Below are 15,785 nucleotides of genomic sequence, written 5' to 3' on the forward strand. Positions count from 1 at the left end.
AGTTTTAAGTATGTTTTTGCTCTGACCTAACTCGATTTGTCTGTGCCGCCAGCCTTGAGGCGTCATACCGCCAAAAATTGAATCCCAAAATTATGATTATGAGCTGAGAGCCGGAATGGCTTTTTTAAATTATGCCCATATTATGCGTACATATTTGCAAGCGTATGAATGTAATTGCATATGTACATACATACATACAAACGCAAAAATTAAAAGAATATACAATTAATTAGACCGAACACACGAATTGTCATCTTGCCCGCCGTCGCTTACACAACAACTGAGCTTGGCAGCAGCGACAAAAAGGGAAATTTGTTTTAAGGCTAACGGTACTTCGCTGTTGATCTCCTCAGCGCCCGCCATGGTTGTTTAAGCGTACTACAAAAAAATCCTATGTTTAATTTTCCGAACGGAATTTCTTGGCAATATCCTAGTGCGTATTTTTTCACTTGATTAGCATGCACTTAAAATTAGCCCCAGGGATATCTTTGCAGCCTTGGTTGTTGTCTTCCTACTGCTCGTGAGTGAAAATTCCGCAGTGCTACAAATTCCGCAGTACTACAAATATCCCTAACTCTATTGGCGGAAATTTCGTGGGGATCTGGTGACAGCCTCCTATCGGATATTTAAGGGGTAAAATCATACAATTGCTTAGCAGAGACACTTAAATGGCGTAAAATTAAAATTTGAATTTAAAATAATTATTTATAGTAAAAGAGAATACAGAGTACAAGCGTGTTTTATAGATGCCTAAATATTTGTACTTTTTCAGATGCATCAACTTAAAATACTACAAAGAGCAGTCAATAAAAATAAGCCAGCCGCTAATTGGATAGAGAAAGCTCCATTGCAGCCAAGATTATTTAAACTAATTAAGTATTGCGCCTCGTCCGGAGTCTGGCAAGCGGCCTGGTTACATGACACATCGCCAAAGCCTTGCGCCTGCACCGAGAAGAAGAGCGGGGGACAGGGCTCATAGTCATAGCCAACACAAGCATCCGTCAAATCGAAACTGTACGAACCCAACGCCGTAGACTCACAGCTCTCGTCCTGGCGCAGCGGGTGGCTAACATTGCGAAAGGGCAACTCGATGCAGCGCGAGAAGCAGACCGTGAAAGTGATCTGACTGATGGGCGCAATCTTCAGATAGCGCATGCTCTGCCTGGCTGGCATATAGAGCGCGTCGAGACGATAGAAATTGATGCTGCCCAGACGACCGAACTGCTCCAGCGAGTTCAGGCCATACTCGCTGATAGCCCCATTGGAAGAGCAACGCGGATTCCAGATGCGACGCGGAACTGTATCAGACAATAAACTCAAAAGTCTCAATAGAGTCTTAAAAATACTCACCCTGACGTATGCGCCTGATGACTGGATCTCCACACGCCTCAGGCGGCTTCTCAATGTTTAACAAAAGCAAATCCCTGCTGGGCTCCCGCACAAAGTCGTGAAACCGAACCAAAGCGCCGCCGCCATAGTAAATGAAGTTCAGGTGGGGCAGACTGTAACGTAAGCGCTCCATATAGCGCACACAGTAATCGTAGTCGTTCTCATCCACATAGGATGTGGGACTGGGCACCAGCAGAGCCACCAGCGAGCGGCCGCCCAGATTGTCCGTAGCTTGTTCCGCCGCCAGCAGCTCCTCCACCCGAGTGCTGAGCGTGTTTAATATAGCGGGTAAATTAAAACCGGCTGGATCTACGCACATACAATTAGGTTATGCTGTCGAACTAATTATAGAATGTTATGCTTACGCCAATAATGCGATGTAAAGTTCCATTCCTGATATACATTAACTATATAGTTGGTTGTATTCACTATGACTGAAGCATCCGAGGCAGCAAAAAGTGTTACGGTGCTCGCATATGGATGAATGTTCAAGCTCTGTAAGACATAGCTGCAGAGAAATCGAAGGATAGATAATTAACATTCAATTTTCCTCTTAGAGACGAATTTTTTGATGTCCTTCTGACATCGATGCCCTTTTAGACCAAAATCTATACAGACTTTGACAAACTTTTCCTTCGATTTAGCGAGGACTGTGAAAAACGTCAGTGAGTTTACAGAAAGTTCTTTGACATAAACGAAACACTAAAATGTTTTACTCAACCTTTATCCACCTCTTTTCCACCTATACGGGTGGAATTCTGAAAGCCCTGTTAGACGCAAAAGTAAGCTCAGTTCTAAACAATTCTGAATACCTTTGTCAGTCAGTCAGTCACTTGGTGGGTCAATCAGATGGATTAGTTATAGATTCATGTTCACTTACGCCACATAGTCGACTATCCAATCGTATGGCCAATTGGTGTCCACGAACACAAAGACATTTGTCTTTATGGTTGTCATATTGGATATATCCGACGACTGAACGCGCTGAAAGTAGTCCATGATAGCTGCAAGGGAGAGTAAATGAAAGGGATATATGAAAATGGAAATAGGATCGGATAGTTAGCCTATGAGGAACCACTTGGGAAGAGTCTAAGCACAAATAAAAAGATGCTGGTTAGTTCTAGTGGGGACTTTATTTGCGACTTTTTCACTGGAACTTACAACTTAAATAAAAAAATTATAATAATAATTTAAGACGACAAATATTTGGAAGGAAGCTAGGGTGGGGCATACATACAGGATGTGATTAATTTGAACTCTTTTTTACTGGACTGCGACTGCCGCGCTACTGCAACGACTGCTGCAGCAGCAGCGCCAGCAAAATGGTGAACAGACTGGCCGCCAGGCCGGAGACGCCGCTGTAGCAGCCCATGTTGACGGACGAAACGATGTAGCGCCATTGATCGGGCGTCTGGCAGGCGTCCTGTGTGCAGGATGTGGTGTTGGTGGTGCCCGGCTGGACGGACAGGTAGAGCGGCGGGCACTGTGTGATGGTGTAGTAGCCATTGCAGGCATTGGACAGATCGTAGGAGTAGCTATTGCCACTGATCTGCACACAGCTCTGGTCCACTGCGGTGCCCGTGCTGGAGCTGGTGGAGTTCTGCTGCGGCCACTCGTAGCTGCGCGAGGAGCAGATGGTGAAGCTGCCTCCGTTCTGCGACTGAATGGTCACCACGCGATTGCTACCGGCGCCAAAGAAGTAGTTGGAGGCAACGCGATAGAAGTTGACCGTGCCCGGCCGGGCATACTGGTACATCTGGTCGGTGCCCCAGCTGGTCGTGTACCAAGCCGAGCCGCAGCGCGGATTGATGATGCGTCGGGGTACTGCAAGAAGCGGATTGTCGCGAGCTGAGTATCAAATCGAGTGTGAGGCTTGAGGGATGCACTTACTCTTCACAATGCGCCTGGCCACAGGTCCCGCCGATGTGGCCACGGTGCTGCCCGTCATTAGCGAGAACAGATCCCGCGAGGAGTCGCGCACAAAGTTCGCGAAGCGCTGAATGTTGCCGCCGCCATAGTAGACAAAGCGCAGATCGGGAATCTGCTCGTAGATGTACTGCAGCTCCGTTGTGGCATAGTTGGAGTCGCCATCATTCACGGTCGCCTGATTGGGAATAATCAAGGCCACCAGAGAGTGACCACCGACGCTGGAATTGGTCTGCTCGCCGTTCAAAAGATTTTGGGTTATGTTTTGAATCGTGCGCAGAACAGCGGGAAGATTGAAGCCTTGGGGTACTGTGCGAAAAAAGTAAGGATTACGTCAATGCTAAATTGTATCCTCACGATAAATTGTACAAAGAACTCACCATTCGCCTGTGTGGTCACGTTCCATTGCTGATAGACGTCGGTGACGTAATTCGTGGTATTTACAATAATCGAACCATCCAAAGCGGAGAGCATCGTCACGGAACTGGCATAGGGATGAATATTCAGCTGCTGCAGAATGTAGCTGTAGTGGGAGAGAAGCATGAGCGGGGGTTTAGCAGGTAGACACGACTCCAACTCACGCAACGTAGTCCACAATGGAGCTGTACTGCCAGGAAGTGTCCAAAAATATGTACAAATTGGTCATGGGTGTAATAATGTCCGACAAATCCTGATTGCTGCTGGCCGTGCAGGAGACGTCGTTCAAGGATTGCGCTGTAAAAGGAGTAAGCAAGAAGAGAAAAGAGAGTGCAGGTTGTGCGTGTGAGAGCGCGACAATGCCACAGCGAAAACAACTAGAGAACTGGAATGTAGAGATGGGCGCGTGTCGGGCCTTGCTTAACACGACACGAACACGAGCCTTACTTTATATATAGCACAGGCTACTCCAGGCTAAGACAGCCCGGGTTCGAACCAGCAAATTTACTTTTGGGTAACACTTTTTCAAAATTATAAATAATTGTTCTCATTTATCGTGCGTGCTCGTGTCACGAAACAAAAAACACGACACGTGGCCAAGTCTTCTTGAAAGCCTGATATATATATGGAGACATTAAGTAGTTGATCGTATGACATGACAAAGCCTAGCTTATGCCCAAGTGGTTCCACGATATAAATAAAAATATGCTACTTACGCACATAGGTGACCAGCGAGAGGGACGCAGTGTTGGCAAATTCCGCAATTGCCGCTGGCTGGAGCGTAACCCGCAGTTGCATACCCCTGTCAAGGACCTGGGCGAATGCGCTGGTCTGTGCCTGCATCTCCGCCGAAGGGGCTACGTTGGTGAACTGCTGCTGACGACTGCAGGCCTGAATGCCAGAGCCAAGCACTCCCGTCGTGGAGTAGTACATGCGCAGCAGCTGGGACAGCTTCAGGCCGGAGGCCTGTGTGCGCCAGTTGGCCACGTTCTTGGCTATGATCAGACCGTCCAGACCGCCGCGAATCTCCGCATCGGTTGCCTCCAGATTGGTGCGCTGCGACAGGAAATACCAATGGGGCAGCACCGTGTCATTCCAGCCGCCGGTGGCGCCGACTGTGGCGGCATTGTTAGTGGAAACCGGCACCTGGACGAGCGTCACCTCGGCCAGGTCACCCGCCAGCGTAGCTGCCCAGCGATTGTCTATGGAGTACGCCGCCGTCTGGGACTGGGTGCGACCACGTCGCTGGGTAGCCAGTTGCAGCAGCGTGTTCACCGCCACAGTCTGCTGTTGCAGTCCCGTCGCGACGCCCGCAATCAAGGTGCCCGCCGAGACAGTGCCCCAGGGCGTGCGCACAACGCCATCTTCCACGGGACACTGGCTGGTGCCCTCGCTGCCGCCATACGCCCAGTCGGTGTCGTAGTCCAGCTCGCCCAGCTGCACATAGTTGGAGCCGGAACGTGCCCGCTTCGGCCTGCTGTCCAGCCACTCCGCATCCCCAATAAAGTTGCTGGCGTCGTCCTTCTTGAGCGCGCGGGGCAAGCGCTGGGCGCGATATTGAGAGAGCTGGCCACACACTGTGTTCTCGTCGCCACGCTGCCGGGTGTCAAAGGTGCTGGAGAGCATGAAGTGCAGGGAACAGCGCTCCGTGCTGGTCAGCGAGCTGTTCGGGAAGTTGTTCGCATTGCCGGGCAACAGGCTGGAGAGCAGAATGCGCAGCTTGGGAAACTGAAAGCCCGTGGGACTGTAGGGTATTACGCCATTCACGGCATTAACGCCCGGCGCACGCTTAATGCCATCCTGCCGGAAACGATGCAGCAAAGCAACCGACACTGTCCTGATGTCCACCTGGTAGCCGGTCGCCACATAGCTCTGCTCGACCTTCTCAATCAGCGAGATCAGTGTGTCCATGTTGGAGGGCAGGCGGTTGTCCCGATTCATGAAATAGGACGTATTATAGCACTCGATCAGCGAGGGCGGTATCTGCAGTTGTGCATTCTCCTGCGCCTGCACTGAGCCAATCGCCAGGATCAGGCCCAGGCAAAGGCAAAGGCAGACAGCGGCTGCCTTCAATTGTGCAAGCTGCATGCCGTGGCTCCTTTTTAGTTCGTTTATATCTCGGTTCGTATAATGGAAGCTGAAAGTAGGGTACATAACTCCGACAATTAGAGCACGTTTAGGCAGGTTAGTGTTCCCCCCCTAACCCCTCCCCCCTCTCACTTAGTTACCAAATAAGTGTCCAACTTACTTACAAAACGACTTATCGAACTGGCCATGGCCCAAAATTAAAAAGAAAAAATGCCCCAACCGCTGTTGAGTCAGCGTCCGCATGGCCTACGCTTGTTAGCGCTCTAACGGCCCAATGATAAGACCTCGCCCATTGTATCCACTGCGTACAGGCTGCTCTTATCGGGCCCGCGAACAATTACTCGTGTTTGATTTACGCTCATGTGTAAACTCTCTTATCCTTATCGCTATGCAAACATTTAGACAGTCAACAGGTTGGGCTTTCAGATGTCTAGGTAAGTGTAGATAGGCGCAAGAGTATTGATCAAATCTGATAAATTTTCAACTAAGCAAATTCATTAAATTCATTTTTGATATGCCGCACTTTGTTGGGTCAGGTGGAAACAGCTGAGAGTAGAAGCGATAGCAGATAGAATCTGTGAGAGACAGGTGAGGAAGCTCATGACACCCAAGATAATAGACCAAGATAACTGTTGAAAGGGTAAAACAGTTCTTTCACATCTATAATTAGTTTCAATGTTTACCACTTCGTTGCTTGGAAAGTCTACCCAAGGGTTAGACCTAGGTTTGAACCATGCACGAAATCATTGACACTTTTCTTTCTTAAGTAGGTCTTACATCTCTCACGGATGTGTCACTTCCTGTCTGTCGCGAACTTTACGACTCTTTGTCAACTTTCTGGCTTATTGAGAACCAACTTTCACATAACACTAATACCCCTCTTATGTACACGGAAGCTGATGTCATGTCTGCCCTGCACACTCATGAACTTATCAATTGGAAAATAAAATTAATATAATAAAAGGCCAAGAAAAATGCGCTGTAAGCGCATGAGTCAAAACGCCTTGATATGCCGTATATAAACATTTATATATACATATATATATATATATATCGGTTATCAATTTTTATCAGTTTCACAAAAGAATTCGTTCCTAATGCGGGCAGATTGGCACATGGACACAAGTCGCAACGAATACCGTTAGTTAGTTAACTATATGGCAATACTATCGCCACGAATACCGTTACAAGCGCGTGAGTCAGTTTCGGGCCATGTAATGCCGCCGCCTATTGCCCAAGTCCAGATAATGGTTGGCATTTATAAACACATATAGTTAGCTATGTATTTCTCTCACTACACTCAACTGCGATTTTAGTGTGATAAGATAACAATTTTTAATTGTTTAAGCACCGTTGATTTAAACTATTTTTATAATTGGGGCGTTTACAGTTCGTTGTAGACTTTTTTGTAGACTTTCTTTGAAGCTCTTATACATATATGTTAAGATATATATTCTTTTTTAAAGTATTTTCATCATTTTGCACAATATTTTAGACACTAAGTGGCCATAGTTTATCTCTAATTATTTGCTTTTATATATGTATGTGTTATATTATTTTCACAACCGAAGAAGTGCGTTTTCCGCTTTACCTTGTTCCACCTGCTAAACTATTCGTACTGATTGCTCGGCTTTTGGGCACACAGGTGCCTCACCTGTTTGCCGAACAGCAACATAGCAAACCGCTTATCAGTTCTCCCCCAATACCAATATCACTGATAAGATATGAGACTTTTGGATTTGGATGAATAATACACGACGCAGCGAACGTTGTGCAAATCGAAATCAACTTTTGGATATCTGCCGAACTCTACAATTTTACTACATACTATAAATATGGAGAGTTGTTATTGAAATTTTGTGGCAAGCCCAGCATTTAGCTAATAATGTGGTTTTTCTTTCTTATCAAATTGTAAAACGTTCAAAATTTGATTAGGGGCGAGCGATAAGATGAACAAGTTTTCGATTCAATAGCCTAGATATTGTTAAAAATACCTATCGATACACCAACCGACAGAGGGCCTCTGTTTCGAGTAATTTCAAAATGACGCGCGCACAAATACCAGGGTCGCCTGCAACTGCTCCACATTTTAATAAAATATATCGATATTGTGCATTATCGAAACACGGCCAAATCAAATACCATTTGACAGTACAAGAAAAAAATAATCAATATAGCAGAATGTAAATAAAATACATTTTATTACTTAAAAAGTTATTAAAGTGTGTTTCAATTGCAGGGGCAAGCACAGGACAGCACAACAAGATGCCATTTTCGTGGCATTTATGGAAAGACATCCCATAATAGCGAAGAACTACTATAAAGGCGATAAGTTGGCCAGTGAGGCCGCCTGGCTGAGATTAAGCAAGGAGCTAAACAGTGTGGGACCGCCAGTTAAAGAAGCCGGTGAATGGAAGCGGGTAAGTTAAATGTCAGTTAAATTTGTCCAGCAATCATAAAGAGTAACAATTGTAGGTATGGAAAGACTGGAAGAGTTGCATACGCAAGAAGATAGCCAACAATCGGCTGGAGCCAAATGGCGCTGGGAAGAGTTCGTTATACCAAGACACGCTCACTCCCCTGGAAGATGCCGTGGCGACAATCACCGACCTATATGAGATGGCAGACATCATAGTCGAATCGCAGCCAAAGTCAAAAGTTCGTAATGAAACGAGTGCAAGCATGCGCCTGCAGGACATCAAACCAGACCAGGACGAGGAGGTCTCTGATAATGGTATGTCTTTGTGCTTGCCCAAGCGATTAGCTAATTCAGTTTGTACACTTTAGAAGATGATGTGGAGCAGGAGGATGACGACGTCGATGTTACATCCGCCGAGTCGATCAGCGTGCGCGACGCCCGAGTCAAAGTGGAGCAGCAAATGCAACAACATTCCACAGCCAAAAAACGAAAACTAGAACACGATCACAATCTCAATGGGTGCACGGTGCTCATGGACATAGCCAAAGAGCTGCGGGAACTGAACAGGCAGGCGAGATTAAATGCCCAGCGCACGGAAGCTAATACCGAGGCTATGCTGGCAATGGGCACTCAAATATCTGACCTAATGCAACAGCAGCTGAAAGAACGCAAGCGTCTCAATGCCATAATGGAGAAGTTTGTGCTCAAGATGGAAACTACCGACTAAAATAGTTAGCTATATGTCTCAATAATGTAATTAGTTGAAAATAAAAAAAAAACTAGATATTAAGTCAGTATAAATAATTTTTTAAGTTCATTCAAAGCTTGCTTTGATAATTGTAAATAAAATGGATGCGCTTAAACCCAAATATAAATATATGAAGCCAAAAATGAGTTTTCTTATTAGAAAGCCAACTTGCAGGCTTCATATGATCAATCTAATACTGAATACTGATAAGAATTTTTAGCGTAACCTTAATAGAAGCATGAGCAAGAATTCTTATCGATAAATTTCCCATGCTGTTCGATAGTCAACTGTTGCTAAATTACTGCCAAGTTTCATCACTAGCTGACATAAATTCCATCGCTAGCTGAAAAACAGCGCCAAATGTGGCGCAGCAATTTTTTAATTTAAATTAAAATCAAATTTTACGCTAATTTTATAAACTATTGGACCTCAGCAAGCAGCATGAGCGCCGCATTGGACGTACGTGTGTGTAAACTGGGTGAGAGAAACCAAATAGAGGAGCTACGAGAGCTGATAAGGAAAACTAGCATAAAGGATGTAAGTTGGCGTCTTTAATTTTGAATTCTGAAACGCAACTAATTTGAGTTGATTTAATTGCTTTTAATAAACAGCTGACTGCAACTATCGGTGCCAAGCTGACCCGAAAGGATTTTATTAATTTCTGGAACTACCTGTTGCTCGCCTGCGATGGCAACAGCCTTGAGACGCAGGAGAAGCGTTTCGCCTGTGTGCGTTGCTTTCTGGACGGACTGCGCAAAGTGGAGATGGGTTACAAGCTGACCATCGATTTGATAACGCGCATTTGCCAGGATTTGGGCACCTACACGCCCGACCAGTTGAATTGGATAGTTGAGCACTGCATGGATGACATGCGTGCGGGCGATGCCAAGTGCGTGGCCTGGAAGGATTTGCTGCCGGAGACGTTGCTCGTGCTGGCGGTCAAGCCGCGTCTCATTATCAACGGCATCGCCATGACAGGCCCCGAGTTCAGAGACACCACTGTGCGTAACCTGAGCGCTATGCGCTGGCCCATTGCAATTCTGACGCCCATCGCGGACTTGTTCAGGTGGGTTGGTCGCCTGCGTCTGGAGTTAACTTTCTTTACCTAATCTCTTGGTTATCAGCATGCTGAAGTTGAGCAATGGCGAGCGTTTCACAGTGTTGAATAAGTTTGCCGGCGCTCTCCAGGATTTGTCGCCCATTGAGCTGCCGGCGTTGTGTTTCCAGCTCTTCTCCATGTGCACAAGCGCTGCACAGCTGATCATTCCGCTGCTGGCGCTGGAAAAGTACTTTCATAGAAACTACTACAAGCGCCTGTTCTCGGACATGTGCAGCAATTCCACAGATCTTGATAGCATAGGTGCGCATATTGAATTTTTTCTCATTTGCCGTCATGTTTAGTCTTTGCTTTTTTAGATGCCTACTCTGACAAGGAACTGCGCGAGGCGGAGGAGACTGTGCTGCATCATTTAAACTACTGTACCATGTACCTGCTCAGCGAGCAGCATGTTGCTATTATGCTTAGGGTAAGCTTGAAGTCTTTCCATGTATTTTCAAGCTCAATTATTACGCAACTTGCAGAACTTCCTCCACATGCCAGATGTCATATTGACGCCCTTTATGCTCAGCGCCATCATCTCAATGACAGCTGTTAATCGTGATCCGGAATCTGCGCGCCTGTCCAGCTGCATTCTGTTGCCTTTTCTGCGCACTGTCATCAAGAACAACGAGGAGGAACAAACGCTGGCTGAATACTCAGTCTGGTGTCGTGACACGCTGCAGCGCAAACATGTAGATTTGGTACAGGTTTTCACTGTGCTCATCGATCAGAATAAGGATGGCAAGGATGTGGTCACTCCCGGTCTGGTGAATTTGGCCTTTACGCTGCTGAAAGCACATAACGCACCTAAGCTGAATACGCTGGCAATTACATTTCTGACCAAGTTTGTGCGCCGCCGCTTCATGTTTGGCCAGGGCATTATCAAGCGCATTGCCGAGTGGATGGTCGTGGATCAGGAGCAGAATCAGTTCTCGGGTGTGTAACTGGTGACAATTATAACACAATCTTAAATTAACTTTTGATCCGCAACAGAATGCCTAACCATGCTGAGCGTAGCGGATACGTACACCGTCTCGGAGTGCCTAGAGACTATTACGACTGTCATGGAGGATTTTCTGTGGGCAAGTTAGGCAACTTATATGTTCTTTGACCACTTCCTAAGCTTTTGTTTTGACTTTAGCTGCCGGGCGAACAATCCATGCGCATGATGAACTTTATTTTGCCGCTGCTCAAGCTCTCCAATCGCGTGCGCGATGCCCTGATTGATGTGCTGCGCAAAGCCATGACCAAGTGGGTGATTTCGAATTATTGTGAAATCTTTGTATTCATTTCGTTTACTTCCTTAGAGACTATCGCACACGGCGCATGGCCATTTTCGGTTATTGCATGATCCTCAAGCAGCTGAACAACAGCAACTCGGCGCGACAATCACAGAATGCGACCAGCTTCTGCACACAGCACAGCATTTCTGGCTACTCGATGATGACGCAGAGCTCCTTTGCCACCCGCAGCAATCCGCAGCGCAATTTTGATATGCTCACCTTGGAAATTATTGGCATATTGCGCAGCTGCTTTGAACAGCAACTGGGCATACGACGTACGCTGTACGAGAGTGAGTGGGAACATTGCATAGTTTAGGACATCCAATTAAGCCTGATTCTGCTCTTTCACAGATCTTCAACGTGCTGTTGAACTGAACGCCAAGCTGGTGCCTCATGTCCTGCAGTTCGTTGACTTTCATTTTCGTGGTTTTTTCGATACGCCGGCAGCTGGGGATCAGGCGGCTGATGATTTGGACACAAATTTTGCTATAAATTATGAACGTCTTGTCAGTGTTAAGGATGATCAGCTGGAGCTAAAGGATAATCTGGGCTGCTTGGTTCAGTTTATTTCCCATTGTTTGGCTATTTTTGAACGTGCGCCTTATGGCTGCGATGTGCGTGAGCTGCAGCGACTGCTGACAGTCTGCACGCAACGTTTGGTGACCAAACGGCTGCCTCTGGAAGACACCGTGAGTAGCTATAATCCCAGCTTAAGAATTGCATTGACTTTCCCTGCTCCTTTTAAGGCACCACCAGCTACACATTTGAAGTGTGCACGTATTCAGCAGCAGCTAAATCTCATCGAGGGACTTATCTCGCATTCGCTGCTCAGCTCGAAGCCCGGCAATGATGCCTTGCGACAGGTGCTGCCGCTGTTTAAACAGCATCAGAAGCTGCTTAAGGATCTTGGTGCATTGGCAGACACCTCGAAAAAAGCACAGAAAAATGCGAAGCAGCCAACGACCAACGACAGCAACGTGACTGTTAACATTAGTGTGAACACGGTCAAAATAAAGAAAATGTGCACGCAGCCGGAGAATATTTGGGATCTAGCAATAATCGAAAGGCTGCTCCACACGCTACATGAGTGGGTGTCACATATATATATGTAGAACTGATCACCATAAATAATTTGTATTCTCTTTTCAATTTAGCGACCATGTGCCCTTTGCCAGTGCGGCAAACACCGCACCTTTGCGCAGTCATGAGCCGCTGGTGCGTTATGTGCTGGAAATTGCGGCCCAGAAAGTGCAGGCCATACGCGAGGAGCCGGACTATAAGCAGCTCTCCTATAGCAAGCGTACCCTGAAGCTGCTGACTGACATTTCGAAGGTAATATATGAGCGCTGCATACAACGTCTGCCCGAACTGTGGCAGGATTTCGATTTGGAGAGTGCCGTGCTGGCGGCCAAGTGTTTTATGCAGTGCACTCGCACGGCGCACGAGACATATGTCAGGCGTTTCAAGGAGTTTGTTAAGGGTTTCGGTAAGCAAAATATGCTTAAGATAATTTACGTGATATAAAATAGATTTTTTCCAACTCCTCGCAGACATGGCCGTCATTAACAAAAGCAAGGAAGTTACCTATGTGCTGCAGGAAGTGCTGGTGCAGTATATGAAAGAGGATGCCACAAATGGTGCCAACACGCAGCCACTCAGTACTGACAAAAACGGCGCTAAACTGCCCGTTTATTTGCTGGAGGCGCTGGAGCTATTCTATGACCACATTGACTATGGAGAGCGAGCGGCAATTGATTCATACACTTGGCTGCTCGACTTTTGTCAGACATACGAGCTGCACAACCCAGAAATGGGTTTATTGCATCGCATGCTATTCACACAGCGCCAGAAGACGCATTCCGGTCCGTTCTTTGATGCAGTGGCCAGGCAGCTAGGCAAAGTGCTCGGCTGGCAAAATGATGACAACGTCTCGGAGCAGTCGGATTTGGGCCTAAAGTCGCTTGATATGAGTACAACTGCCACCTGCCTGCAGTATTTGTATGCGGCGGTGCAGAAACAGCTGGAAGATGTGGAATACTTTGTCATCAAGGCAAACAATTTAAATTATAAATGCAACATTGTGCCCGAGACCGATCGCGTCTATTGGCGTGGCAATTTGGACACATTGGAGGGTTCCATTTGCGCTCAGTTAATACTCATAACACGCACACTGCTGGAAATTACAAATGTGTGCGTACCGCTGGGCAATCACATGGATGGGCTAATGAAGCTGCTAATACAACATTATACGTGCCTCAAAAATCTGGCTAGACACTATTTGGGCAGCAGTTCCGTCAAAAGCAGCAAGTGAGTTGTGGCTATGCGGATGATCTTTCGATTTACTAACTTCTATAAACTCCCTCCCAGATTCGAGCAGCTGCTGCGCAATGTGGGCAAGCCGCTGCCCGCGAACATCTATCAGCTAATTTCCTATGTGGAGTACAATATTCTGGACGAGCAGGCACAGCAGCCGGCCGTAAAGCGCAAACCGCAGGCGGAACGCGCCAAGGTGCTGCGTGAGACGCGTCTCATACCCAAAGTCATATTGGCCATCGAGAATTTCAACAAGCATATTATATTGCTGTCCAAGAAGTTCAAAACTTACGATCGGCTGTCGGATTATCTGCACTTTGGCGCTGTGCGCGATTTTAATATACAATCAGGTGACCTGAGGGCTGTCATTGAGCGCACCTATTCGCACAGCAGCCAGATTGAGGTGTCCGATAGCAATTTGGAAGTGCCGGATGAAGATGAGGAAGAGCAGGAGCCTGAGCAGCAACAGGAGACCGAAGAAGATGATAATGATGATGATGAACATGAGCCGGAGCAGGAGCCGGAGCCGCCTAAAAAGCAACGAGAAACCGCTCAGAAAAACCAACGAAGACGACGCGTTCTCACCAGCGATGCGGCGGCAGAGGAGTCACAGCCGAAACGTAGGCGTGGACGTTCCAGCAAGAAATAAGAGCGAGCATTGAAGGATGCCTTTTCTATGGGGATGTGGGCAGCACGTGTGCCTCCTTCTGTGCCACATCATCAGCGACGACTCGCAAATATCCATTTAAGTTTTTAACTTGTGTTTTTATGTACTTTCGCGCAAATTTGATGCCCGCACGCAATAGAGGAACAGCACATCTACGGGTCGAGCCATCATTTTATTGCACTTGAAAACTTAATTAGGCCAAAATGCGGTGTGAACGCCTATTTTTTTCATTCTGTGTATATATGTATATGTATGTATCAACGTGTTTCTCTGCAGCTGTGCGAGATTTTTATTACATGCATCAAATGTAATTTGTTACCAAAATTTGATGTGTTTCTATCTTCTTAAAAACGGCATAAATAAAAGAAAACTTGCACTGGCAGGGGATGGGGGTTTTGGGGGTTGCAACTGCTGCTCGTGATGGCCTGCCAACTGTTTTCCTTTTTTTTTCGACTGCCCCCTCTCTTTTTGGCCATCATTTAAATGCGTGGCAGGTTTTATGGTCAGGTAACTTTTGAGCTTGGCCTCGTATCAAACTCAAATCTAACATAGTAACTTAACGGATATATTAAAGGGCCTGTATTTGAACTACTTGTTGGATTAAGTTGTGGAAATTTGCTGTTGGAATGTTTCGGAGTGCCCCCCTACCCTCTTGTGCTGTGGCCGCAGCTCGAGCGTGCATTGGGTGTCAAGGGTCAGCGCGCTTTAAGAAGCGCGAGGGGGTTGGCATTGTGACTATTTGTGGTTGCAGCAATTGTTTCTCCATTTTTTGTATGCACACGGTTAGCTTCCTGCAGGCCCTTTACTCATCCATCTGAGCAGGAATATGTTGCCTTTTGTCATCGAAAAAAGTTGTGGAAATCAATTGACTCGCTTTGTTCTATCGTTCGATTTGGGCATGAATGGATGCAACTCTTAACTCTATATGAATCAATTTGATATTTAAAAGTGGGCAAGTTTTCGAGTGCATTTCCATTCACTGGTTTGGGACAATAAAGAATTTAGCCGTAGTTTATTTAGTTTCATTTTGAATCATTTAACTTTGGTTTGGATATTTGAATAGATAGAACAGGAGGGGAAATAAATTCACTTTTTTATGTGGGTTTTTTACGGTTTTTATTAGAAAAATATTTTTTTGACTATACTTGTGTACAGATTGTTTTGGGATTATTATAATAATGTTTCACAATTTCTCAACACGCGAGTTCTTTTTTTACGTCCCCAAGTGACGTCATCTGCCCCCTCAGCCGCTCGTGTTGCTCTGTTTGCTTCGTTAGCAAAAGTTGAAATTTACATTGGAAAAACATAAATATTTTGTTTTTCTTTGGCGCCGTGTGATATTCGTATTGTTCTCTCTCTAGTTTGGTGACATTTTCGTGAATTGTTAACAAGTTTAGCGCCAGGCCAAGTGTTTGGTTTTCAATTGCCTTCACGCT

General features: G+C 46.2%; 3 protein-coding genes across 5 annotated transcripts; 2 read left to right on the forward strand and 1 right to left on the reverse strand.

Annotated features, from left to right (window-relative positions):
- Positions 1 to 679: 679 nt before the first annotated feature.
- On the reverse strand, positions 680 to 7,496 carry LOC135426602 (uncharacterized). 2 transcript variants are annotated; one of them, XM_064679784.1, is made up of 6 exons: positions 7,412 to 7,496; positions 4,449 to 5,869; positions 3,897 to 4,029; positions 3,696 to 3,838; positions 3,280 to 3,624; positions 2,504 to 3,213 (listed from the first exon to the last, which is right to left on the reverse strand). In XM_064679784.1, exons 2-6 carry the CDS (start codon positions 5,818 to 5,820, stop codon positions 2,675 to 2,677), a joined length of 2,532 nt encoding a protein of 843 aa, XP_064535854.1. In that variant the 5' UTR covers positions 5,821 to 5,869; positions 7,412 to 7,496; the 3' UTR covers positions 2,504 to 2,674. The 2 variants fall into 2 exon arrangements, with proteins under 2 accessions (XP_064535853.1, XP_064535854.1); XM_064679783.1 differs by lacking the exons at positions 2,504 to 3,213; positions 3,280 to 3,624; positions 3,696 to 3,838; positions 3,897 to 4,029; positions 7,412 to 7,496 and adding exons at positions 680 to 1,298; positions 1,351 to 1,698; positions 1,755 to 1,897; positions 2,270 to 2,393.
- A 409-nt stretch (positions 7,497 to 7,905) lies between these two features.
- Positions 7,906 to 9,096, forward strand: LOC135426604 (uncharacterized). 2 transcript variants are annotated; one of them, XM_064679786.1, is made up of 4 exons: positions 7,906 to 8,003; positions 8,060 to 8,240; positions 8,296 to 8,554; positions 8,611 to 9,096. In XM_064679786.1, coding segments are annotated over exons 1-4 (798 nt in total). In that variant the 5' UTR covers positions 7,906 to 8,001; the 3' UTR covers positions 8,967 to 9,096. The 2 variants fall into 2 exon arrangements, with proteins under 2 accessions (XP_064535856.1, XP_064535855.1); XM_064679785.1 differs by having other exon boundaries at positions 7,907 to 8,003; positions 8,608 to 9,085.
- Positions 9,097 to 9,321: 225 nt separating this feature from the next.
- Positions 9,322 to 14,673, forward strand: FANCI (Fanconi anemia complementation group I). Its single transcript, XM_064679870.1, has 13 exons — positions 9,322 to 9,524; positions 9,599 to 10,053; positions 10,112 to 10,347; positions 10,404 to 10,513; positions 10,569 to 11,022; positions 11,080 to 11,168; positions 11,228 to 11,337; positions 11,394 to 11,659; positions 11,721 to 12,058; positions 12,116 to 12,456; positions 12,524 to 12,855; positions 12,920 to 13,676; positions 13,737 to 14,673. Exons 1-13 carry the CDS (start codon positions 9,429 to 9,431, stop codon positions 14,329 to 14,331), a joined length of 4,179 nt encoding a protein of 1,392 aa, XP_064535940.1. The 5' UTR covers positions 9,322 to 9,428; the 3' UTR covers positions 14,332 to 14,673.
- Positions 14,674 to 15,785: the final 1,112 nt, after the last annotated feature.

Source organism: Drosophila montana, unplaced genomic scaffold (genome assembly GCF_035044405.1).
Source record: "Drosophila montana isolate Dmon_TW-CO22-7 unplaced genomic scaffold, ASM3504440v1 contig_2081_1, whole genome shotgun sequence".
Classification (NCBI taxonomy): Eukaryota; Metazoa; Arthropoda; class Insecta; order Diptera; family Drosophilidae; genus Drosophila; species Drosophila montana.